The 26,594-nt window shown below is 43.4% G+C and overlaps 2 protein-coding genes across 4 annotated transcripts; both read right to left on the bottom strand.

Annotated features, from left to right (window-relative positions):
* Positions 1 to 171: 171 nt before the first annotated feature.
* Positions 172 to 8,016, bottom strand: LOC113156455 (heat-stable enterotoxin receptor-like). The gene is made up of 27 exons (XM_026351614.1): positions 7,815 to 8,016; positions 6,694 to 6,806; positions 6,544 to 6,611; positions 6,161 to 6,376; positions 5,637 to 5,758; positions 5,431 to 5,533; positions 5,158 to 5,272; positions 4,891 to 5,032; positions 4,563 to 4,645; positions 4,326 to 4,434; positions 4,134 to 4,215; positions 3,866 to 3,968; positions 3,698 to 3,760; positions 3,532 to 3,603; positions 3,338 to 3,442; positions 3,143 to 3,229; positions 2,788 to 2,920; positions 2,553 to 2,690; positions 2,363 to 2,439; positions 2,194 to 2,285; positions 1,939 to 2,097; positions 1,477 to 1,669; positions 1,220 to 1,394; positions 980 to 1,078; positions 664 to 758; positions 471 to 547; positions 172 to 388 (listed from the first exon to the last, which is right to left on the bottom strand). The coding sequence occupies exons 1-27, from the start codon at positions 8,014 to 8,016 to the stop codon at positions 172 to 174; spliced, it is 3,240 nt and encodes a 1,079-aa protein (XP_026207399.1).
* A 4,415-nt stretch (positions 8,017 to 12,431) lies between these two features.
* Positions 12,432 to 16,905, bottom strand: csdc2a (cold shock domain containing C2, RNA binding a). 3 transcript variants are annotated; one of them, XM_026351602.1, is made up of 4 exons: positions 16,775 to 16,905; positions 14,268 to 14,485; positions 14,050 to 14,172; positions 12,432 to 13,971 (listed from the first exon to the last, which is right to left on the bottom strand). In XM_026351602.1, exons 2-4 carry the CDS (start codon positions 14,453 to 14,455, stop codon positions 13,809 to 13,811), a joined length of 474 nt encoding a protein of 157 aa, XP_026207387.1. In that variant the 5' UTR covers positions 14,456 to 14,485; positions 16,775 to 16,905; the 3' UTR covers positions 12,432 to 13,808. The 3 variants fall into 3 exon arrangements, with proteins under 3 accessions (XP_026207387.1, XP_026207388.1, XP_026207389.1); XM_026351603.1 differs by having other exon boundaries at positions 14,268 to 14,540; positions 16,775 to 16,875; XM_026351604.1 differs by having other exon boundaries at positions 14,268 to 14,482; positions 16,775 to 16,875.
* Positions 16,906 to 26,594: the final 9,689 nt, after the last annotated feature.

Below are 26,594 nucleotides of genomic sequence, written 5' to 3'. Positions count from 1 at the left end.
TTTTACTGAGACTCAGGTCTTACATAAAAGCATGTTTAGTACACACGTTTATTTTAGATTATTCAACGCCTGCATGTTGCATTATACATTACATGAATCCTTTCTGCCTCCATCTGCTGGTTTCTTTTGCACTCCAACTGACTAATGCAGTAAGATCCAGTCACGTTTGTCCTACAGGAAGGTGCTGAGCGTGTTGTCCACAGTGGCCAGATGCAGATACTCAGGATGGTCGCTCTCAGACTCCACCTCTGACTCCTGGTCCTTGTCCTCGTCCTGCGTCTTCTGACAGGGGATCAGCTTCTTCCTGCGGACAGACCCGCGACAGCGGCGCTCCAGACACGACAGGATCATGTTAGCGAGGTCCTGCTGAAGCCGATGAAAGTTCTCTCTGGCAAAGCAGGAACAGAGAGTCAGGCGACTGGTCTGAAGCTTTCTTTACAACATATGATATTGGTGCCTCGTTTGCTTACGTCGTGGGTGGAGTTGGGAGGTTGTAGTCTTCACCAACTTCACCTGTCAACCAGTAGGTTGTCTCTGTTCCTTTGTCCTTGGAGAAGCCAAATACACACACACTTATAGATGAACACTGCAGTGCTCTCTGCATTTATTTGAGATCTATTCATTTGACTAAGTAACACATGTAATGAAGAGCTCCATCTTTACCTTCAGACTTGTTTCTCCTCTGATCTCGTACTCAAACCTGCAGTCTGTCCTCTGCAGGATATCTATAGTAGGCTGACTGACGTGGATCCGCAGGGCTGGAGGATATGGAGGATAGGATAAGATAAAACAAGAAGCATGACTGTGGCACATTTATTGGATTAGGTTGATTGGTAGATGCGCTTAATTGCATTAAAATAATACAGTACTCAGTGCAGTGCTAATGTCTGTCGGCTGCATCATAGAATTTAGCTTCACAAATGTCAGTGGAAATCAGTTTGATGTCTCCATGCATGTGTGTGTTTATTTCTCTGCTCACGGTGGCCTGTGGACTCCATACGAGAGGCTATGTTGACTGTGTCTCCAAATAAACAATATCTGGGCATCTTTATCCCCACAACACCTGCTGCACAGGGACCTGGACACACACACACACACACAATACTCACTGTATTTTCTTCATCTGGTTACAAAATTTGCGGGGGGGTTTGGGGAATGAATGCAACAAATAACATTTTCTAATTGGTCGATAACATACAAGCAGCTTAGTGCTGTCTACCTGAGTGAACGCCAATGCGTATCCACAGAGGGATACCAGGCAGGTGTCGGAGCTGGAAGGTGCCCATAAACGCCAAGATGTCCAGCGCCATACGGCAGATATCCACTGCATGCCTGTTCCCATTACGCTTTGGCAGCCCGGAGGCCACCATGTAGGCGTCACCTATGGTCTCCACCTGAGGGGAGATGGAAGGAGCTCTGTCATCTCCGATCTGATCCCTCCATCAGCCTATTTGTCCGTGCCACAACTATCAATACCTTGTAAACATCGTGGTGGTCAACGATGCTGTCAAAGCCCCCGTAGATGTCATTGAGCATGTCCACGACCTCCATTGGTGTGCTGTACTGGCACAGAGTGGTGAAGCCAACTATGTCACTGAAATATATTGTCACCTCCTCGTACAGCTCCGGCTCCACCACCCCGGTCTCCTTCAGGCTTCTCACCACCGGGCTGCACAGAGACACGCACACAGACAGATGAGATGGGATGATCCCCCCTGTGCTTTCTTTTAATTAAAGGCCCACAGTCCTGCGAGATCGAGGGCCCTCTCCCTGATATCACCAACCATCATCCTGCTGCAGTATGTGCTAATTGGGATTCACTTCACTGGTTAATGTTAATAATTCTGTTATTATAACAATTTGAACTACTTTATATTGCCACATGGCCATCTAACACACTGTAAATATATGTATATATATATATTAGAAGCTGCAAACCCAGGAAGCAGCATGAAATTGAGTCGGTCTGCTCGGTCCCTCTCAGCTTTGTACAGGGCCGTTCTCTCCTCCACCAGGTGTTCCAGGTTTCTTGAATACATCTGTAGCCGTCTGATCATGTTGTCCATGTAGCTCTCATTTTCCTGGTTATGGATTTTACTGAAGAACAAGAAAAACAACTTTAGAGTTCCATAAGCTGAACATGAACACTTGGACGGCAGCAAGAGCCCAATAATGTGAAGAGACAGCGATTACCTGATGATTTTCCCCAGAAAGTTTTCTACTTTCTTAAAGTCAGGTCTTTTTTCCGGATCCTCATCCCAACAGCTTTTAATCAGCATGTACACCTAGTGACAAAGGACATACACTATAAAGACAACACACAGGGGGTTCGATGAAGTCCCCACTCACAGGAATGACTTACCTCTGCTTCGTTCTCTGAAGCCGTCTCAAAGTTTAGATCAGGCCTGAAGTAGGACTTGATGACCCTGGACAGCTTTTCTGATAGGAAACACATCAAATGAAAGGAACTGAGTCTTCTACACTGATTCAGTGCTTGAGGGTTAAACATTATTAGATTGATTTTGGACAGAGCTTGTGAAACTGCATTACACCTGCTTGGTCGGAGCAGCGCTCAGTGTAGAAGGTGCATTTTCTGAGAACTATCTCCTGAGCAATGATGGCAAAGCTGTAGACGTCTCCTTTCTGAGAGGTGCCCTGTTTCCTCAGATGCTCCGGAGCAGTCCACAGGTCTAAGAGGAGGGGGGTTGAAGAGCAGATGGAGAAAGGAGGAAGTCAGGAAAAGGAGGAAAGACTTAAACAGTGAACACAGTGTGACTGTGAATTCACCTCGGTCGGGGCTGAGAAAGGTGTTGCAGCCAAAGTCTGTGATCTTCACCACCATGCGATTATCCACCACACAGTTGGTGGACTTGAGGCGACCGTGCACCTGAATGTCACTGGCATGGAGGTAGGACATGCCCTGTGCAGAGTGATCTAACGTGAGACTTGTGGAGGAGGTAATGAGGAGATGAACACTAAATCAAAAAGCCAGGAAGTCACTGGGGAGTTTTGTTTTACTGCTCTCTACTGGCAGCTGGGAGGAACTGGAGCAACTGTAACTCTTTGAGTTAATCCAGCAAAGCAAATACAATACGGTGTTACCTGTGTTGCTCAATGGCAAAGTCAGGAGTTTCTGTCTCACCTTAGCAATGTCGTACATGACCGAGATCTTGAACTCCCAGTCCATGAACGTTTCCTCTGGGTACGAAATCTTGTCATTCAGTACATACTGGAAGAAGACAGGCACAGAGTGTGAGCGTGTGTGAGTGGTTCGTGTCTAACGCAGTCAGTGATCATCACTGAACGTGCCCTGGATGTGTGCGTGTGCCATACGTACCCTGAGTGACCCCCGCTCCCCATACTCAAACACTCCAAACACACGCTGATCGAACTTCACTGTGCCATAAAACTTTGTGAGGTTGTAATAGTCGATGTGCAGGAGCTGCAGAGAAAAGATGGGAGAGTAAAATGAAAAAGGAGCAGTGGTACGGCTACCAGCAGTGTGTGTGTGTGTGTGTGTGTGTGTGTTACCGCATTAAGTTCTATCCTCTGGGTCTCACTAAAGTTCCCATCTGAATGTTTCAGCTCCTTCAGGATCACAATCTGAAAGTATCAGGGCACCACCAACCACACGTTACATCCACAGGTTCAGTGCCTGAGCGTGCAGATCGATTTTGCAAACTGATGCTGAAAATACCTTCTTATCGTAGAGCGCGCAGCGGATCTTGATGCTCATGTTATTACTCCTCTCATCCTCAATCTGATGGAGGCAGATGGACATTTTAACCAGGCTGAGATAAACGGCAGCAGCTTGCAGAGGAAACGTGGTGAAGGTTATAAAAAAGAGGTTTCCACCTCATTTTACCTGAAGAGAAATCACGTTCAGTTCACTGTTCTCCAGTAGTGTGATGAGATCACAGGCTATGTGGGACCAGCGCTTCCTGAGCAGACGGCCTCTCCTGTTTTGTCTACATGGGATAAATGAAAAACCAAACCAGATGAGTCCACCCCACATTAGAAGTCATTAAATGTTCCTCATTTATAACACATTTTACTGTGATATTTCAGAGCAGCTACAGTTCAAGATCAGTCTGCTACAACTCATCCGTGCGTGCAGCAGAACTACAACTCACCTGTAGAATATGAAGGCAATGGTGGCCACCACAACCACCGTGACCCCCAACACACTGACAATGATGTCGGTAACTGCCAGGCCTGATGGTGAGAAGACAAAATGAACAAAATAAATAAACAATTTTTCAGTGAGTTTTGTACAAGTGTGTGTGTGTGTGTGTGTGTGTGTGTGTGTGTGTGTTTAGCTGTACCCTTATGTGGTTTGAAATCAGGTAACCTTTTTCCCCAGATGAAGGAAGGGTCTGCGTCAACCACGGTGGTTCGACAGTGCTCCGTGTCGAATGTGAACAACATTTTGTACTGAGGATTGTACGAGACAAAGTCCCACATTAAAGTTCAAAACAGTGAAACAGCACAGGATTCAGCACAGGAGGGTTTCACTGTAAATTCACTGCTAAATGGCAAAAAAAAAAAGAGCAACAAAGTACCTTGTTGTCAGTAGTCGTGTAAATGATTGAAAGATTCACATCTCTGTCTCCATGCTTGTCCAGTTTGTAGTTTCCAGCAATTCCTGAGCAGAATCATAGAAACATCTTTATTCACAAACATATGGGGGATGTGTTTTCTATGTGTTCAGTCTTAACATAGTACAGTTATGATAGTAGCTCTGTGAGCATAAAGGCTACATGCCACCATCAAGATGTTCACTCACAATGATCACTTCAATCTATAAGTCTCAAAAGGTTTATAGAAGTAGATACTGTGCTACGCTGGCAGCTTATTTCCCCCTAACTAACTCTTCCCCCCCTCCCTTACCATCGAAGGAGGTGTTCCTGAAGTAATGCACGTTGACAAACTCCATCTGCTCGATCTCCAACTGAGATTTGTTAATGATGTCTCGCATCACCCGGCCCACCAGCATCACTGCATCGTGATACGCAGCCATGTAGTCGTTCATCTGCAGAAAGAGAGGGAGACAAACCAGCTGATGTTTCCATTTCCACTGATGGAAGTGCGAGTATTTGTTTATTTGTAATGTGTAAGAAGATCATCCCTTTTGTTTTTTACATCAGTATTTCTCACCGTGTTGTTGTCTCTCAGGTCTGTGCTGATGTTGTACTTCCTGGTGTTGGGCATTGTCACCACCAAGACGTTCTGCATGAATGGAAGCGATGTTGTGTTGGTGTAATATTTATCACTGTGTGGAGAAGGAAGAAGAGGCGCTCGTAAAAGTGCTGTGTGTCCAGGATCACCACTCACTGTAGTAGGTGTGAGGCTGAAGCTGCTAGATCTAAATGCATTAAGGAAAATGTATGACAAAGTAGAAGTAGCTGGAATAAATGATCAAGCACTGACTTGTAAAGGTCAATAAGGACGAAGAGAATATCACTGCTGTCTGCCTCTACGGAGCCATTTTTCATCTCTAATACATCCATTGGTGATCCACACATGATGAACACTGCAAAACGCACAAAAACATCAACATACACCAACAACAATAAGTTTACCTGTTCAACGCAAACTAAACCTAGTGTTTTACTAATTAAAAAATAAAGACTCACAGTTGCTTGTCCTGTTTTTGTGGGATTTAAGTACATTTCTAAGTTCCTCTGGTTTGCGCAGGACCCTTCTGGTGATTATTTGGGAAAAGTTGCCGGGGTCCACGTCGAGTGCATTGATATACCTGTCAAAGAAAAGCAGAGCAGCAACAGGAATCATCAGGCTTCTGGCCCCCACAGCATAGCAGTATCAAACAGATCAACATGATCCCATTAGATGCACATTTAGTGCTTTGATTGGATTTCTTATTTTATTGACTTGTATTTCTTTATTTGCACCAGTTATTAAATCAAATACATTACAAACACACTTTTGAATCAAGGAAAGTTTTGTCATTTGTTTTAAGATCTGACCACAAGATGGTGCCATAATGTGAAAAGCACAATGCAGGGGTTAAGTGTGATGACCTGACTGCTGAGGAATGTAATTGCCAGCACCAGCACAGATCAGCTGGAGCTGAGGTGTGTGTTTTCCAGTAAGAGGCCTTTTTTCTCCTTCCAGTCCACCCAAATCCTGCTGGACTCACCAAAAGCAATCCTCAGTGTTGGTCTGTTTCTTGTAAACGTAGGCCGTCTTCCAGTCAGGTTTGAACTTGTTGTCGTCTTTCCAGAAGTGGATGAAAAAGTCAGAGATCTTGCGTGCCGGGGGCAGGAGCCGCTGCAGGTTGAGTGTGTAGTCACAGGAGAGACCAAAGCTCCCCGCTGAGAGAATGGGCGTCCTGAGCTTCAGACCTTGCTCCGCACTGACGTGAGAGAGAGAAAGAAAAAGGGAAAGGGGATGAAAGATAGATATGTCCACTACAGGAGCATCTAATGTTCCTGGAATGAATGAAGGAGCAGACTTCATGATGATTTTCAACTTAATTTGCTCCATTGTGGATGTAAGTTAGGTTCCTCAGTTACTACTCACTCAACAATCTGGAAAGAAGCGTAGGTGCAGGTGGGCCCAAGCACAGCACATCCCAGGTTGCCTGTTTCCTGACAGAGGGAACAATGGAGCCTGAGTTTCACGTTTGTGTTCACATCTTCTTTAGCAGGGTGTAAACCTGTAGAGACTCACCATCAGGCTTTTTAGCTCGTCCACTCCCTCACACGTGCTGCTCGGGCAGCCTTTATGTTGATAAGGGGTCGTGCTGAATCCGCCATATTTGGCTGTGAGATTGAAGTTCACGCCTTTGTTGTAGTTGGTAGAGATCAAAAATATACAAGCAAAAGAGTAAAGAATGGATGAGACAACTCTACTTGCACGTCCACTGTGTAGTATTTTCCCACTGTGTGGATTATAAAAATCTTTTTATTTGTATTGCATATATATTTCTTTTTTTTTTTTTTTCATCTCTTTATGCATCTATTTTTCATTATTTTGAGTTTCCAGGGCTCCCCGATCTCCTGGGCCCCTGGGCTTTAGCTTGATAGGCCTGTTCAGTAACCCGCCCCTGGTGTGGAAGCTGGTCCTGGTGCTAAAATATCAAAATGCAGGTGATGTACAAACAGCTCTGACTGAACCATCAGCCAGCTTTGTTGTTTATGATTGCTGTGATTTCCAAATCAGCTGTAACAGCAATTTCTTTTGCACAATTAAAAATAAAATATACTGTTTGAAAATATCAATTTGTCCAAGTATAAGCTAAGCTGAGCTTTTTCATGTAAAATAACATTTTAGCCATTAAACACATATTTAAGACTCATTTCTTTTAATACAAATCATCTTGATAAATTAGGAAGTCAGTCAAAAACCAACTAATTCAGTAAATTCCCATTCATGGAGAGGCCCCTTGTTAGAAATGAAACCTGCTTTTTAGCTGCACCCAGTTGTCAGTTTATAAGGTGAAAGTAAAACTGATGCAGTCTAATGCAAGAGTTCTGCAATACATTCTTCTTAAAGCTTAAAATGTTGTTTCAACATCTATCATGAAGGGAGGATTATGTATTAATCAACTACCAGTGAGCACATTAATAACCCTCGATCTATTTATTTATCACACTAACTACATTATATCTTATCAGTTATAAGTCATAACTTGTTTTCTTGCTTAAGTTATGTTACAACAGGTCCAGTAGCCTTTAATTTAGTGGCGAAGAGTGTACTTTAAACTACATAAGTCAGAAGGCAAGAAGTCAAAACTATGAGACAAGAAACATACATATACATATACATACCAGATGTATATGTTTTATTACCTTGTGCAACATTAATGGCTGCATCAGTGTCTATAGCCTTCAGTATTTCTCCTTGCACAAAATTCAGGCTCCATGGAGACTCCTCATCCTGCAGCAGGATCACATTCATTGTAATCCCATTCGGACATGGTTTGATGCACCGACACGGAGCAGCAAAGATCCCCAAGGCACACAAACACATCCACCAGCCACTCTGGCCCATCTTCACCTCTGAAGTATTTGTATATTTGAGCTGTTAAAGAGAGTCCATGGTCTGACAGAGTCAGTCAGTTGTTTTTAATTCACTGTCCCCGCTCCAGAGTCCAGGGTATCTAAATAGTTACCATACACGCCAAGAACTTCCTCTTAATCATTTGCCGTACACTCCAGAAATGTAATTTTGTCTGATCTATGAGTAAGGACCACTGAAAAGTCTATTCCACGTAAATCACAACACAGTACGCCAGTCTCCTCTGCGTCATTTACTTCCCAGATTCACACGTCCTGTGTTCCTCTAAGTGGCCGCTCGCCTGTCCTTTTCACATGAAGTTGTTAATATACAACCTTTAAAGACACAGAAGCAGGTCATATAACCTTCTCACTGTTGATGTGTCAAGGTCTGAGTGAAATACAGGCTTGGAGCACAGGTAAAGATGCAGCACGCAGATTGTAGCTGGTCGTGTAAAGACTTTAAACGTAACATTCATCAGATTCTGATGAGTTCTGTGTTTCACAAAAGAGAAAATAGCTGGAGATCTCTGAAATGTTAGGATAAAACAAACGGATCTAATCTCTCATAACAAGGTGATGAACATTAATCTGGACCTACTGTGTGATTATGGGGACCTGAAGTGTGACAGGCAGTGACTGTGGTTATGGATGCACCTGTCAATCAGGACCTACAACATACCTCTCCAAGGCTTAATACCTCCCTTACATGTGATATAATTACATTTTTATTAATTGTATTTACATGAAAAACATGTAAAAACATGTAAAATTCTATATAGATCAACAGGAAAGGTGCATACATGTTTAATCATTTCCTCTGCTGAACACACAGTGTCTTCTTCTTTTGTTTTCTACTAATATGTAGTATACATCTTGGAGCCAGCAAACACTTGGCATCAGATTGATTTCAGTGGTGGGTTAAAGATAAACGTTAAGGAAACATACACATGAACATGTGATCTGAAGTGATGTATGATCGAGGGAGTGCACAAATCCTGGAGAACCTAAGTCCAAAGGCAAACGATGCGCTCCACATGATGGGCAGGTGGCAAACGCAGACGCACAACACGTCAACCTCAGAAAAATAAAGCAGGGAGAGAGAGAGAGAGAGAGAGAAAGGAGAAGAGCAAAGGTTGGTTGGGCCATAAAAGTCATCACAGATAACGTCTGCACGCTTGTAAAACCACAAACACGTCTGTGATTCTGTCCAGGAGTTTCTATCTGTTTCACACACACCACATGGCCTGTAACAGGCTTAGTGAAAGAAGTGAATGAACCCTGCAGTTAATTATTATCAACTGAGGCGCCCTCACTCAATTAGTACGAGCTCGAGTTAATTAAATCACTAAATGCTCTGTACATGTCACACACACACACACACACAAAGACACACACACACACACACACCGATGTAATAACAGGAATTTATTATCTATTCATTACTTGGAACAATCCCTTTACAGAGACTCCCGTGTGTGTGTGTGTGTGTGTGTGTGTGTGTGTGTGTGTGTGTGTGTGTGTGTGTGTGTGCGGTCAAGATGATCAATTTCCCACGCCTGTTTTCCTCGACACAAATATCACCCATTGATCATTGTGACACTGAGTGAACCAACGTTTAGAAATGAAAACGCAAAACAAAGATCGATCAATAAAGTGACTCTTAGTTACTCTACACTCATCACATGTGTCTGTTTATTATCCAGTAGTGTTGTTCCCTCCACTGAAAAGCTTTTTTTTTTTTTTTTGTATTATTTTATTTTGAAAGAATAAAATCCTAGGAAAAGGTCATTGTGCTACATTTACATTCTGTTGACTGATGTGCTCGGATGTTTCGTTTTTACATGACCTGAGCTGTAGACTCATTGGAATTAGATGATATGATAAATAAAAATCCTATTTCTTACTGTTTCATCACCAGTAATTTCTGATGACACCTGATGAGGTTAATTATTGGCCAAGAGGAGCACAGCTTGTAGCAGCGTGGTGAACGGAGTTGGAGGCTGTTCACTTCAGATTCACTGTCTGGGTTTAGTTCGTCGTTTCTGGTCGATGTGTAGAGATATTTAGTGTTTGATCCAGATTAAGACATAAGACAAAAATAAGACAGATTAAAACTCTTAGTTCCTATTCAGCTAAACAACTGCAGTCTTTGTGTTTAGGATATCGACCCATATTTTCAAGGATATGGGTCGATAAAAAGAAGGTTAAGAATTAAAACTGAACAAACAGACTTTGTATGTATGATTCTGACCAAAGTCCCATCTATCTTTTTGTCTTTCTTTATGACTGTTTATGTTGCTTCCATACTTACATCTGTACTAAGTACTAAGTATTATTGTTATCACGTACTCTCTATTTAAACTGAACATTACTGACACCTCATGGTCAGAGGGATTTGTAACAAAACACTGCTAAACTTTCCAAATAGTGTTTGTATGAGTGGGGTAGGTGGAGTCAGTGGTTCTTTTGAGACAGCGGGTCATGTTTGGATCATCCAGCTCTTTACAGAGGTGAATGAAAACAAAATAATACCCAACACTGTACATTAAATATGTCCACCTCACCAACCACAGTGCTAAAATCCTCATACCACATGAATACATCTGTAATCCAGTTATATAGTGTGCATCACTACACTGAATCATCCAACAAGGCCATGATACTAGTAATGAATAGCTTTACTTTTATTAATTTAAGTGTATATATTTATGCACTTTTAATGAAGAAGAGTATTTTCATGAAGCGGTATTGTACAGAATACTTCACTGCCCTTGAAGTAGATACATCATGTTCTATATCCATCTAGTGGCCTGATTCTTGTCGGGGAGCTAATAGCCAGCCTACTTTCCTGTGTCTTTGTCCGTTTGTGTGTGGCGTGTTGTCTTAACCCATTTCACTGACCTGTGCGTTTCAAGGAGAATTACATCACATATTTTATCTGTGCTGGTTTTGTCCTTTCATGGAGTTCAGTGAGAGATGAAACAAGCTCAGAACTGATTCATATCAATATTTCCTAAGATCCCGCACAGCTGTCTGAGACACTGAGGTCGCGCTCACAGCAAAAACTTTGTTAAAGTTAAGAAGCTCTCAAAATAGCTGTCCTAGTTACTCCACTTTCTACTGACACAAGTGAGGAGTAGAGAGACTGAGGGAACATCTGAAGTTAAAGGTCAACTGTTTGCCCTACATTACACAGAGATAAACACATTTCCACACAGGTCTGTGAATACAGTAGTAAGTTTTATTCAAACTTCATCTTACTGACAGTGTCACAGTGATTCGACAAAAATAAAAGTGCTTCCGAAACACAATCAAATTTGTTTCTGTCACAGTAAATATTCCAAACAGATACATTGTGTTACGATGATGTTAAATCCCACTCGGGCCAAAGAAATCAAAGATGCATAGGAGACCTGACGGCACTTCTCTGAAGGCTCCAACTGTGTTACTGCATGATGAGGAACCAACACATTCTACATAGAAATTACAACAAACAGTACAGAACATGCCGGTTTCCAAAACAACAAAACTCCATGTTATTTTGAACACGTACTCTCAGTTAATAAAAATTACACAAAAGTATTATGGAGAAATTACAAATGCGTGTGTGTGGGAAAAGTTGTATGTATTTTCCTCCACCTGTCTGTGTGACAGTTGCAAAAAGGGATTTGAACCGGGTAGTATCATTAGAGTGAGGTGTGCAGTGTATTCAAACAGGCTTCGATTTTATTTTCACAAATACCTGATGTTTCTTTAGTTACAAATCAAAATAAATAAGTCAATAAATAGTCTTTTAAAACATACATCAGGAAGCTTTTGTTGCTATTTTTTCCCTCATAGCTACAAAACACAGTGAACTTTCACCAACAAAATCAGCAGTTCACCCTCAGCTTTTTATATGGTGACGCTAAGTCTCCCTATTCTAAATGAATACAACAAACAAGAAAAGCCAGAAGGCTGCAAGTAGCACCCCCTACAAGAGGCGGCCTTTTATAATTTTATTAATCATATAAAAACATCATCAAAACTCTTTCACTGCGTGAAACATTTTGGCAGCTGTGTACACTGCCCGTCCAATAAAACAAGGTGGTGCTATGATCTGGGGCTGCTGCAGTTGGTCTGGTTTAAGTTCAGCAACGTTATGAACCCAAAGAATGAGGTCAGCTGACGACCTGAATATGTTGAATGACCAGGTTATTCCATCAATGGATTTTTTTCTTCCCTGATGACACAGACATATTCCAAGAAATTGTAATAGAGTGGTTCAGAGAGCATGACACATCATCTTCACACATGGATTAACAACCACAGAGTCCAGACCTTAACCCCACTGAGAATCTTTGGGATGTCCTGGAGAAGACTTTGCACAGCGGGCCGACTCTCCCATCATCAAAACAAGATCTCAGTGAAAAATTAATGCAACTCTGGACGAGAATAAATGTTGTGACAATGCAGAAGCTTATAGAAACGATGCCACGGTGAATGTTTGCTGTAATCAAATCTTTTTTTTTTTTTTTCCTGGACGGACAGTGTATTTTCACTTTTAGGATCAGAGCTCAGTGGAAGAAAATGATAACACTCTCTGAGACAGAACCAGACTGGCTATTTCCCTGTTTCCAGTCTTTATGCTAAGCTTGCTAAAGCAAATCGGCAGCCGGCTTTCGCTTGATATTGACCGTGCAGTCGTGAGAGTGATGTCAATCTACACTTAACTCTTGTCAAGAAAGCAAATAAGTTTATTTCCAATAATGTAACACTGTTTTTTAAATAAGCTCACCTGACCACCCTCATCTTGATAACTGAATCTTCTAAATCTTCCTCTTACACATGCCCATAACATTTTGAATCTCGCTGCACCCATGCTCAAGTACACCTATAGGTAATCACTCCATCCTCTGCCCGTTCCCCGACACTCTTCCTCACTCCAATTTCCATTTCCAACCCCGAACCCTCTGGCCTGGTTTTCCCAGCAGCAGGCCCACATAGCTGCTCTCTCTACCACTGAAACACAAGACCGTCATACTGTAGGAGCTGGCTACAATAATACTGGATTTCTACACTTGCCAGGTAGACAAAATACAGTAGTGCTACAATATTAAAAAGGAAAGAAGAGATTTCTTATATTTGGAGCTTATCAGAGCTCCTGAGGCTGAAAGACATTCAGAGCAAATTGAACGTGACTCAAACTATAAGTGTATTTATTTGGTGGCATTTTATGTCGAACAAACCTGAAAAGGATTTTTTGGAGGCAGTTTTTTCCCACTTTTAATTCATGGACACAACAGGACTTAAACATACTGTGTATTTGCTACCATTTCCTTTGGCAGCATATCATTTATAGGTGTAATAGAGATCCCACGTCCACTGAGCAAAGCCCTCAAAACCTACTATTGTTTTGTGCCTGTATGAATAAATTGGTTCAAATTTGCAGAGAATACGTTTCAGCCTCTAAACCACCTGATTCCTCAACGTCCTTGCTAACAAACACTGATTTCCCAACTAAAATATGTTTCCTACAGGTCAAAGTAAAAAATGCTAGCACCCTAGCTTTTCAACCCCCGAATTTCAACTCTTCAGCTAAAACATTCAACTCAAATGATCAAACTAGGACCTTCGAAGGGAAACACTGAAACATATACATTCAAAGTTTAATTTCCATCCCACAGCCTTTATACTCAAAAATTAATTTAACAAGCTCCAAGCTTGAGCCCTCTTTCTCAGCCCTAAACCTCCTATCCTGAAAACATAAAACCTCCCCAGCTCCCTGCGGCCTGGAGCGCCAATCTAGGAGCTGATGATCTGACCTGACCAGGTCTCGTGCTTGGTGCCTGGGTTCAGGTGGGTGATCACCACGTCGACAGCCTGGATCTTCTGGTTCTTGGGAGGAATGGGGCACACCTTGTACGTCACCTCGTCCCCTTCCATAGGCACGTACTCCCCCTCAATGCTGTCAAAGAAACAAACCCAACAAAGTGTTATTTATTCCCACGCTTGCATGGCTGATACTATCAGTGGGGTCACTCACTCAGAGATGTGGACAAAGATGTCCTCTCCTCCATGAGAGGGGCGTATGAATCCATGACCCTGAGACCTGGAGAAGTTTTTACACACCCCTTTAAATACTGGACCTGATTTGGCTCGCACTGTCCTGCAGAGAAAGAGGGGACATCATTTTACCACAAAGATTATTTCTATATACTCAGTGTACATTATGGTAATTACAGTCTTTGGGATCCAACTCACGCTGAATACGTGCGGGTGCGTTTGGTGGGCAGTGGACTTGGCAGCTCTCCAGGCTGTGGCGGCTTCCTCTCCCTCTCCCAGACCCGGCTACCCTCCCTCAGGAAGGGGAAGGAGAGCTGCAGGGGAGTGCGTGGGGAGGTTAGTGGCAGTGGTGGGTCCGTCGGTGAGGCGGCGTCAGGATCTGACATCTTGACTTGCTACAGGTTGGGTTTTTTCTGCTTTGGGTTTCCTCCAATGATACAAAAGGAAGAAGAGGAGGGAGGGTTACACCTCCTGCATGACAAGAGTGTGTGGGAGGGAGGGAGATACGCAGGCGTGTAAGACACAGGAGGTACTCATGTGAGGGTGTATGACTCTATGACCCTGAGACCTGGTTACGTCACTACATGGTGCTGTCTGTAATGTTACTTATAACTTTACAGTAACAAGTGAAAAATGACATTTTCATACATTTGTGTAGTTTTTCAGCTTTCAGTCTCCACTATTTGGTGAAATCTGTCATATTTGTTCTGTATCATAAACAAAATCAAGAAGCAAAGTGACAGGTGGAGACACGGGCTCCGAAAACATCCAACAAAAGAGCAGATTTCTCATTGAACAACCAGAACTGTAACTGCTGGAAGCTACTGTGAGAAAATGTGAATGCCTCAGCTCATCACACTTCATCATATTAAAATCGCCACTCGTGCAAGACGTTCTTTACAGGACTGCTCTTTATAGCGTGCATTCGAACAACTAGCTGCTCCCTGAGCCGTTTCATTTCAGGATAAGTGACACAAACCCAATTATCATTTTGTAACTGGGGGCCGTGATGTGTGTATCATCCTTATGACGCCGTCTCCAAATACAAATAACTCCAGGGCTTTGTTCAATGCTGGAGCCTCATTTAACTGCACAGATGTGGGTGGACGTGTTCCTGGGGTTATTAGCAGCCACCTCCCACTGAATGTCAGCATTGAGGCCTGCAGCCTGAACGTTTGACAAAGGCTGATGAATTCAGTGTGTGTCCCACAGGCTCCACTCTGTTCCTTCCTTGCGGTCTGTCTAAATATAGTAAGAGATGGAGGTTATCTTTTCAACTGCACTGAACTGGACTCCATGATCCCACACTGGAGGATTTAAAACGTATCAAATGCATGTATTAGATGGATATGAGACACAGCATGTATGTAGACAGCAGATTCAAGTGGGTAAGTGTATAAAACTGCAGCCCTGACCTTCATCCACTGAACTGTTGATGAGAAAACATCTTTTACTTGAAAAGGTCGGCATCAGTGCTCTACTTACGTCTATTGGTGCTGTTTCTTTTAAACCCGGAATTGCTTATTGCCATCATCTCTCCCTAGTGTCTCCTCATTCAACCAGCCTCCAAACTACTGAGCTCACATGATTCACACCGGATGCAACCAAGTTAAATAACCCCATTCATTTTATTCTCTCAGATCAGAGTGATTTTATTTCTGATGATAGACATACACATGAGTCAAACTCGTATATTTACATCAGGGAAAACAATTGTTTCATATCCTCCTTCTCATACTGTCGCATTTGTGTCAGACCTGGCCACACACCAAAACACTTCAGGGGTTCAAAGGTTCCAGCATCATCACAGCTGCTTTAATCTCTGATAAATCTCATTTGGTGAACAGATCCAGCAGATGGCTGTTGACTCAGGCTTTTATCGTCCTGCTATCATGTTGTGTAGTGTTGAAACAGCGGTGCCACTGATACCATGACTGATGGATGACAGGGCATAAATATGTAGTCTAAATAATTAAGCAACTTGACTATCTGAGCTGATCTTTCGTCAGCACAGACGGGGCCTGACATATGGACCTCTGCATGGAGCCTGCACTGATTCTGTGGCCGATGAGTTGGTGAAACATTTTATCAGGAGGGTGTGAGGCTGAATTGAAAAAAAAAAAAACTGATCTGAGACTGAACTGAAGTACGGAAGAGAGCCGGAGGAGCTTTGAAAAGACAGACAAAAGGCCAAAAGCACCCCCTCTGTGAAACCAGGGCACTGTGGCTGTCTGTACTGCTCTGCATCAGCATGGGAGACACGTAAACTCCTCCACACACAGAGAAAGAGCCTATGTCTAAACTTTAAATTAGCCTTAAAGAGTCCAACCCTCCTTTTAAATGAATAATGTTTGAATGTTAGGCTGGCAGAGCCTAAATAATTCACTCCAAAATAAAAGCCCTGCAGGCGACTAGTTTCCAGAACATTCTCATAGTGTGGCAGCTTGAGACAAGAAGGCGAAAGGATGCTCATCTGCTGGCCAAGGAGGTGACAACTAAATGCCTCTCCAAATAAAACGGGGCCACATAGAAAACGAGAGAGCAGAGGTGGGAAATCTGTGCTCTCAGTTGAACACGTCCACTCCGGCATTTCATCACCAAATTATCTTTAAATCCGACGGCGTCTGTCCGACAGAGAGAATAAAAGGCGTGAAGCCACACGCCACAAATCGCCCATAAACCGGATCGATCCCACGGTGACTTACCGTAAAGAGCCGTGCGACGTGGCCCCCACCCCCGGCGATTTAAAGCTGATGATCTGAGGCAATTATGTAATTAAATCCGCCGAAAGCTGCGGGGACATGTCGCGAACAGGTCGGTGGATGTTGGTATGGATGCGGCGCACACGGGCGGGATGAAGACGCAGCAAATGAAAAAGGAGGCAGCCGAGACGGGGCGGGGGTGGAAACAACAGCGGGCCTCAGAGCACCACAGTCTGCTCTTTGTTGGGTTTCTTAGTGTTTCAATGGACGTGGAGGGGGACAGGGTGTCTTTTTTTTTATTTCATTTACACACAGTCACAGACTTTATACACTGGCCACAGGTATTGTCCATGGAGCTCGAACTCTGTGCTGAAGTAGTATATCAAATAAAAAAAACATATCATTCCATATATATATTTATATATGTTTTATATTTTTGTTGTTGTGCAAATATATCTTCTTTTTAAATCACAGACCTACTACATACCTGGTGTCATTTCAGATAGATCACACCGCTTTGAATAATACATTGTCTAAATGTCTCTATTTTACCGATTTAAAATCTTTGTACAGCAAATCAACCTTTTCTCTCCTTGCGGATTTTATTTCTCACCTTTGTTGTCCCGGCTACATCTACCTGAGTCACTTAACCCTGAGTACAACATGTACATTATGTCCATATATGATGTTCTTTTCACTTCTATTGTCTCAGACGTGTGGAGCATATTACTGTTTGAAATCCAGTCACACTGAAATCTCCAGGATGTATTAGATTAGAAAATGCAGATATCATATTCGTGGAGGCTCTGTTTAACTGCAGCAGTTTTCAAATATATACACGTGTGTGTATATATATATATGGAGGCTGCTGTGGTTCTTATCTATAAACATTCTCAGTGATACAGGTGAAGTTATCTGGAAGTTGAGTCATGGCAGCTGGATTTCTGTCTTATTGGGATGAAACGTTTCACTACTCATCAGTGAAACCTGAGCAGACGTGAATTTTAAAAAGTCCAGTTGCATCAATAACAACTGAACTGATCGTTGTCATGTTGTGTGCTGGTCGATGGTGCAATTCTTCATGCTGCCTGCAGCGTACGTGGCGGCGCTCGTTCATCAAAACTGTTGCGTCTCTTGTTGCCTGAGAGAGAGAGAGAGAGAGAGAGAGAGAGAGAGAGAGAGAGAGAGAGAGAGAGAGAGAGAGTGAGTGAGAGAGAGAGAGAGAGAGAGAGAGAGAGAGAGCACTTCCTCCACCGAGAGTTCCTCCAATCTTGAAAACTCTGCACAGCCGGTGTTGACATGTCCATCTACACGATCCTTGCAGCGTGCCAGGGGTTCCTCCAGCTTTAACCTCTAGCATGGATCCCCCAAGCCTGTAATCGTCCTCTCAGGCCGGTACTGTTCAGGAGACTCTGCACACCCCGTGTTGACACGTCGATCAACACGATCCTTGCAGAGCACCGGGGGTCCTCCAGCTTTGAGTGTCTCCGGAGTTTTGTGGACTCCAGAGACAGGAGGAGTCCTGTACTGAACTGATGGATTCACCTTCTATTTATAACCTCGGATTTGGGTTCTAAATGGCGTCACTCGTGACGTCACTCGAGACGTATCCGCTCAATTTTCAGACGCTGTCGCGGTTGATTGACAGCTGCTACCTCCAGAGCCACAGCACCCCAACAGCAAAGTCTTACAAATAGCAGCGTACGTGGCGGCGCTCGTTCATCAACACTGTCGCGTCTCTTGTTGCGTCTGTTTTCATGAGCAGTCGATATTTTTTAATTAAAAGCAGAAGATCCTACCTGTCACTGAACCCATAAGAACCCAAAAAACAAACAAACAATCAAACAAAATAAAGAAAGAAGACACAGGTGTGACAAACACGTTTTTGTTTCAATTTGTATTTATTCATTTTCTGTTTTTATTTAAACTGTGTCCTGTCTGGCAGCGCAGCATTCAACATGGAGCACTGTATATGTTTTTGTGCAGGATAATTAGCTTTTTCAATAGGAGTATGTGTTTTTACACAGGTATAATTAGGGTCTAGTACACTCCTCTTCATGGGGTGGCCCCAACACTTCAACAAATGTGTTCCACGTGGACTATTTGGTTTGTTTCATATCACACATCATTTTCCTTTCAGTAGAAATGGGTCTAGGTTGTTATGGGTTAAGCTTTACCAGGTCAGAAGTGAAACGGATGTGTGTGGCTACAGTTTAAGGTATTTGGAAACCATATTTTATCCAAATGAAATAGTTGTCTGCACACTAGTTAAGAGCCACAGAGTGTGTAATCTGCTGTAAGCAGCTCCACTTTTCATCTAAGCTGTACATAAATGGTAGTAAATATGAAAATATGTTGCACATGATGTAACCGTTGAAAGATGTTCGAGTTGTTTCCAGTCTTGATGTGCACTTTCTCCTCCTGGAGTCCCTCCAACTATGACCTTGAGCATCGGATCCCCCAAGCCTGTAATCGTCCCCTCAGGCCGGTACTGTTCAGGAGACTCTGCACACCCCGTGTTGACACGTCGATCAACACGATCCTTGCAGAGCACCGGGGGGTCCTCCAGCTTTGGTTGTCTCCGGGACTCCAGAGACAGGAGGAGTGCTGTACTGAACTGATGGATTCACCTTCTATTTATAACCTCGGATTTGGGTTCTAAATGGCGTCACACGTGACGTCACTCGAGACGTATCCGCTCAATTTTCAGACGCTGTCGCGGTTGATTGACAGCTGCTACCTCCAGAGCCACAGCACCCCAACAGCAAAGTCTTACAAATAGAGCTCATAGTAAAATGCAGCTGCAGGTGGATCACACCGCTTTGAATAATACATCGTCTAAATGTTTATGCCACAAAACTCTATTTTACCGATTTAAAATCTTTGTACAGCAAATCAACCTTTTCTCTCCTTGCGGATTTTATTTCTCACCTTTGTTGTCCCGGCTACATCTACCTGAGTCACTTAACCCTGAGTACAACATGTACATTATGTCCATATCTGATGTTCTTTTCACTTCTATTGTCTCAGACGTGTGGAGCATATTACTGTTTGAAATCCAGTCACACTGAAATCTCCAGGATGTATTAGATTAGAAAATACAGATATCATATTCGTGGAGGCTCTGTTTAACTGCAGCAGTTTTCAAATATATACACGTGTGTGTATATATATATATGGAGGCTGCTGTGGTTCTTATCTATAAACATTCTCAGTGATACAGGTGAAGTTATCTGGAAGTTGAGTCATGGCAGCTGGATTTCTGTCTTATTGGGATAAAACGTTTCACTACTCATCAGTGAAACTTGAGCAGACGTGAATTTTAAAAAGTCCAGTTGCATCAATAACAACTGAACTGATCGTTGTCATGTTGTGTGCTGGTCGATGGTGCAATTCTTCATGCTGCCTGCAGCGTACGTGGCGGCGCTCGTTCATCAAAACTGTTGCGTCTCTTGTTGCCTGAGAGAGAGAGAGAGAGAGAGAGAGAGAGAGAGAGAGAGAGAGAGAGAGAGAGAGAGCACTTCCTCCACCGAGAGTTCCTCCAATCTTGAAAACTCTGCACAGCCGGTGTTGACATGTCCATCTACACGATCCTTGCAGCGTGCCAGGGGTTCCTCCAGCTTTAACCTCTAGCATGGATCCCCCAAGCCTGTAATCGTCCTCTCAGGCCGGTACTGTTCAGGAGACTCTGCACACCCCGTGTTGACACGTCGATCAACACGATCCTTGCAGAGCACCGGGGGTTCTCCAGCTTTGAGTGTCTCCGGAGTTTTGTGGACTCCAGAGACAGGAGGAGTCCTGTACTGAACTGATGGATTCACCTTCTATTTATAACCTCGGATTTGGGTTCTAAATGGCGTCTCTCGTGACGTCACTCGAGACGTATCAGCTCAATTTTCAGACGCTGTCGCGGTTGATTGACAGCTGCTACCTCCAGAGCCACAGCACCCCAACAGCAAAGTCTTACAAATAGCAGCGTACGTGGCGGCGCTCGTTCATCAACACTGTCGCGTCTCTTGTTGCGTCTGTTTTCATGAGCAGTCGATATTTTTAAATTAGAAGCAGAAGATCCTACCTGTCACTGAACCCATAAGAACCCAAAAAACAAACAAACAATCAAACAAAATAAAGAAAGACGACAGAGGTGTGACAAACACGTTTTTGTTTCAATTTGTATTTATTCATTTTCTGTTTTTATTTAAACTGTGTCCTGTCTGGCAGCGCATCATGCAACATGGAGCACTGTATATGTTTTTGTGCAGGATAATTAGCTTTTTCAATAGGAGCATGTGTTCTTACACAAGTATAATTAGGGTCTAGTACACTCCTCTTCATGGGGTGGCCCCAACACTTCAACAAATGTGTTCCACGTGGACTATTTGGTTTGTTTCATATCACACATCATTTTCCTTTCAGTAGAAATGGGTCTAGGTTGTTATGGGTTAAGCTTTACCAGGTCAGAACTGAGACGGATGTGTGTGGCTACAGTTTAAGGTATTTGGAAACCATATTTTATCCAAATGAAATAGTTGTCTGCACACTAGTTAAGAGCCACAGAGTGTGTAATCTGCTGTAAGCAGCTCCACTTTTCATCTAAGCTGTACATAAATGGTAGTAAATATGAAAATATGTTGCACATGATGTAACAGTTGAAAGATGTTCGAGTTGTTTCCAGTCTTGATGTGCACTTTCTCCTCCTGGAGTCCCTCCAACTATGACCTTGAGCATCGGATCCCCCAAGCCTGTAATCGTCCCCTCAGGCCGGTACTGTTCAGGAGACTCTGCACACCCCGTGTTGACACGTCGATCAACACGATCCTTGCAGAGCACCGGGGGGTCCTCCAGCTTTGGTTGTCTCCGGGACTCCGGAGACAGGAGGAGTCCTGTACTGAACTGATGGATTCACCTTCTATTTATAACCTCGGATTTGGGTTCTAAATGGCGTCACACGTGACGTCACTCGAGACGTATCCGCTCAATTTTCAGACGCTGTCGCGGTTGATTGACAGCTGCTACCTCCAGAGCCACAGCACCCCAACAGCAAAGTCTTACAAATAGAGCTCATAGTAAAATGCAGCTGCAGGTGGATCACACCGCTTTGAATAATAAATTGTCTAAATGTTTATGCCACAAAACTCTATTTTACCGATTTAAAATCTTTGTACAGCACATCAACCTTTTCTCTCCTTGCGGATTTTATTTCTCACCTTTGTTGTCCAGGCTACATCTACCTGAGTCACTTAACCCTGAGTGCAACATGTACATTATGTCCATATCTGATGTTCTTTTCACTTCTATTGTCTCAGACGTGTGGAGCATATTACTGTTTGAAATCCAGTAACACGGAAATCTTCAGGATGTATTAGTTTAAAAAATGAGGCTATCATGTTCGTGGAGGCGCTGTTTCACTGAAACAGTTTTCAGATATATAGACGTGTGTATATATATATATATATATATATATATATATATATATATATATATATATGGAGGCTGCTGTGGTTCTTGTCTATAAACATTCTCAGTGATACAGGTGAAGTTATCTGGAAGTTGAGTCATGGCAGCTGGATTTCTGTCTTATTGGGATGAAACGTTTCACTACTCATCAGTGAAACTTGAGCAGACGTGAATTTTAAAAAGTCCAGTTGCATCAATAACAACTGAACTGATCGTTGTCATGTTGTGTGCTGGTCGATGGTGCAATTCTTCATGCTGCCTGCAGCGTACGTGGCGGCGCTCGTTCATCAAAACTGTTGCGTCTCTTGTTGCCTGAGAGAGAGAGAGAGAGAGAGAGAGAGAGAGAGAGAGAGTGAGTGAGAGAGAGAGAGAGAGAGAGAGAGAGAGAGAGCACTTCCTCCACCGAGAGTTCCTCCAATCTTGAAAACTCTGCACAGCCGGTGTTGACACGTCCATCTACACGATCCTTGCAGCGTGCCAGGGGTTCCTCCAGCTTTAACCTCTAGCATGGATCCCCCAAGCCTGTAATCGTCCTCTCAGGCCGGTACTGTTCAGGAGACTCTGCACACCCCGTGTTGACACGTCGATCAACACGATCCTTGCAGAGCACCGGGGGGTCCTCCAGCTTTGAGTGTCTCCGGAGTTTTGTGGACTCCAGAGACAGGAGGAGTCCTGTACTGAACTGATGGATTCACCTTCTATTTATAACCTCGGATTTGGGTTCTAAATGGCGTCACACCTGACGTCACTCGAGACGTATCCGCTCAATTTTCAGACGCTGTCGCGGTTGATTGACAGCTGCTACCTCCAGAGCCACAGCACCCCAACAGCAAAGTCTTACAAATAGCAGCGTACGTGGCGGCGCTCGTTCATCAACACTGTCGCGTCTCTTGTTGCGTCTGTTTTCATGAGCAGTCGATATTTTTAAATTAGAAGCAGAAGATCCTACCTGTCACTGAACCCATAAGAACCCAAAAAACAAACAAACAATCAAACAAAATAAAGAAAGACGACAGAGGTGTGACAAACACGTTTTTGTTTCAATTTGTATTTATTCATTTTCTGTTTTTATTTAAACTGTGTCCTGTCTGGCAGCGCAGCATTCAACATGGAGCACTGTATATGTTTTTGTGAAGGATAATTAGCTTTTTCAATAGGAGTATGTGTTTTTACACAGGTATAATTAGGGTCTAGTACACTCCTCTTCATGGGGTGGCCCCAACACTTCAACAAATGTGTTCCACGTGGACTATTTGGTTTGTTTCATATCACACATCATTTTCCTTTCAGTAGAAATGGGTCTAGGTTGTTATGGGTTAAGCTTTACCAGGTCAGAAGTGAAACGGATGTGTGTGGCTACAGTTTAAGGTATTTGGAAACCATATTTTATCCAAATGAAATAGTTGTCTGCACACTAGTTAAGAGCCACAGAGTGTGTAATCTGCTGTAAGCAGCTCCACTTTTCATCTAAGCTGTACATAAATGGTAGTAAATATGAAAATATGTTGCACATGATGTAACCGTTGAAAGATGTTCGAGTTGTTTCCAGTCTTGATGTGCACTTTCTCCTCCTGGAGTCCCTCCAACTATGACCTTGAGCATCGGATCCCCCAAGCCTGTAATCGTCCTCTCAGGCCGGTACTGTTCAGGAGACTCTGCACACCCCGTGTTGACACGTCGATCAACACGATCCTTGCAGAGCACCGGGGGGTCCTCCAGCTTTGGTTGTCTCCGGGACTCCGGAGACAGGAGGAGTCCTGTACTGAACTGATGGATTCACCTTCTATTTATAACCTCGGATTTGGGTTCTAAATGGCGTCACACGTGACGTCACTCGAGACGTATCCGCTCAATTTTCAGACGCTGTCGCGGTTGATTGACAGCTGCTACCTCCAGAGCCACAGCACCCCAACAGCAAAGTCTTACAAATAGAGCTCATAGTAAAATGCAGCTGCAGGTGGATCACACCGCTTTGAATAATACATTGTCTAAATGTTTAGGCCACAAAACTCTATTTTACCGATTTAAAATCTTTGTACAGCAAATCAACCTTTTCTCTCCTTGCGGATTTTATTTCTCACCTTTGTTGTCCAGGCTACATCTACCTGAGTCACTTAACCCTGAGTACAACATGTACATTATGTCCATATATGATGTTCTTTTCACTTCTATTGTCTCAGACGTGTGGAGCATATTACTGTTTGAAATCCAGTAACACTGAAATCTCCAGGATGTATTAGTTTAAAAAATGCAGCTATCATGTTCGTGGAGGCTCTGTTTCACTGAAACAGTTTTCAAATATATACACGTGTGTGTATATATATATATGGAGGCTGCTGTGGTTCTTATCTATAAACATTCTCAGTGATACAGGTGAAGTTATCTGGAAGTTGAGTCATGGCAGCTGGATTTCTGTCTTATTGGGATGAAACGTTTCACTACTCATCAGTGAAACTTGAGCAGACGTGAATTTTAAAAAGTCCAGTTGCATCAATAACAACTGAACTGATCGTTGTCATGTTGTGTGCTGGTCGATGGTGCAATTCTTCATGCTGCCTGCAGCGTACGTGGCGGCGCTCGTTCATCAAAACTGTTGCGTCTCTTGTTGCCTGAGAGAGAGAGAGAGAGAGAGAGAGAGAGAGAGAGAGAGAGAGAGAGAGAGAGAGCACTTCCTCCACCGAGAGTTCCTCCAATCTTGAAAACTCTGCACAGCCGGTGTTGACACGTCCATCTACACGATCCTTGCAGCGTGCCAGGGGTTCCTCCAGCTTTAACCTCTAGCATGGATCCCCCAAGCCTGTAATCGTCCTCTCAGGCCGGTACTGTTCAGGAGACTCTGCACACCCCGTGTTGACACGTCGATCAACACGATCCTTGCAGAGCACCGGGGGTCCTCCAGCTTTGAGTGTCTCCGGAGTTTTGTGGACTCCAGAGACAGGAGGAGTCCTGTACTGAACTGATGGATTCACCTTCTATTTATAACCTCGGATTTGGGTTCTAAATGGCGTCACTCGTGACGTCACTCGAGACGTATCCGCTCAATTTTCAGACGCTGTCGCGGTTGATTGACAGCTGCTACCTCCAGAGCCACAGCACCCCAACAGCAAAGTCTTACAAATAGCAGCGTACGTGGCGGCGCTCGTTCATCAACACTGTCGCGTCTCTTGTTGCGTCTGTTTTCATGAGCAGTCGATATTTTTAAATTAGAAGCAGAAGATCCTACCTGTCACTGAACCCATAAGAACCCAAAAAACAAACAAACAATCAAACAAAATAAAGAAAGACGACAGAGGTGTGACAAACACGTTTTTGTTTCAATTTGTATTTATTCATTTTCTGTTTTTATTTAAACTGTGTCCTGTCTGGCAGCGCATCATGCAACATGGAGCACTGTATATGTTTTTGTGAAGGATAATTAGCTTTTTCAATAGGAGCATGTGTTCTTACACAGGTATAATTAGGGTCTAGTACACTCCTCTTCATGGGGTGGCCCCAACACTTCAACAAATGTGTTCCACGTGGACTATTTGGTTTGTTTCATATCACACATCATTTTCCTTTCAGTAGAAATGGGTCTAGGTTGTAATGGGTTAAGCTTTACCAGGTCAGAAGTGAAACGGATGTGTGTGGCTACAGTTTAAGGTATTTGGAAACCATATTTTATCCAAATGAAATAGTTGTCTGCACACTAGTTAAGAGCCACAGAGTGTGTAATCTGCTGTAAGCAGCTCCACTTTTCATCTAAGCTGTACATAAATGGTAATAAATATGAAAATATGTTGCACATGATGTAACAGTTGAAAGATGTTCGAGTTGTTTCCAGTCTTGATGTGCACTTTCTCCTCCTGGAGTCCCTCCAACTATGACCTTGAGCATCGGATCCCCCAAGCCTGTAATCGTCCCCTCAGGCCGGTACTGTTCAGGAGACTCTGCACACCCCGTGTTGACACGTCGATCAACACGATCCTTGCAGAGCACCGGGGGGTCCTCCAGCTTTGGTTGTCTCCGGGACTCCGGAGACAGGAGGAGTGCTGTACTGAACTGATGGATTCACCTTCTATTTATAACCTCGGATTTGGGTTCTAAATGGCGTCACACGTGACGTCACTCGAGACGTATCCGCTCAATTTTCAGACGCTGTCGCGGTTGATTGACAGCTGCTACCTCCAGAGCCACAGCACCCCAACAGCAAAGTCTTACAAATAGAGCTCATAGTAAAATGCAGCTGCAGGTGGATCACACCGCTTTGAATAATACATTGTCTAAATGTTTAGGCCACAAAACTCTATTTTACCGATTTAAAATCTTTGTACAGCAAATCAACCTTTTCTCTCCTTGCGGATTTTATTTCTCACCTTTGTTGTCC

This window comes from Anabas testudineus, chromosome 19, assembly GCF_900324465.2.
Source record: "Anabas testudineus chromosome 19, fAnaTes1.2, whole genome shotgun sequence".
Taxonomy (NCBI): Eukaryota; Metazoa; Chordata; class Actinopteri; order Anabantiformes; family Anabantidae; genus Anabas; species Anabas testudineus.
This window is presented reverse-complemented; position numbering and strand designations above follow the sequence as displayed.

Excerpts from the sequence above, each read along its gene's own strand:
- LOC113156455 (XM_026351614.1), bottom strand. The coding sequence starts at position 8,016 with ATGGGCCAGAGTGGCTGGTGGATGTGTTTGTGTGCCTTGGGGATCTTT. Across the intron at positions 6,377-6,543 it reads GCTTCTTTCCAGATTGTTGA|TGCGGAGCAAGGTCTGAAGC; the intron begins GTGAGTAGTAAC and ends CTCTCACGTCAG. Across the intron at positions 3,761-3,865 it reads TGAACGTGATTTCTCTTCAG|ATTGAGGATGAGAGGAGTAA; the intron begins GTAAAATGAGGT and ends TGCCTCCATCAG.
- csdc2a (XM_026351602.1), bottom strand. The coding sequence starts at position 14,455 with ATGTCAGATCCTGACGCCGCCTCACCGACGGACCCACCACTGCCACTA. Across the intron at positions 14,173-14,267 it reads CGCACCCGCACGTATTCAGC|GACAGTGCGAGCCAAATCAG; the intron begins GTGAGTTGGATC and ends CTTTCTCTGCAG. Across the intron at positions 13,972-14,049 it reads ATCTTTGTCCACATCTCTGA|CATTGAGGGGGAGTACGTGC; the intron begins GTGAGTGACCCC and ends TTTCTTTGACAG.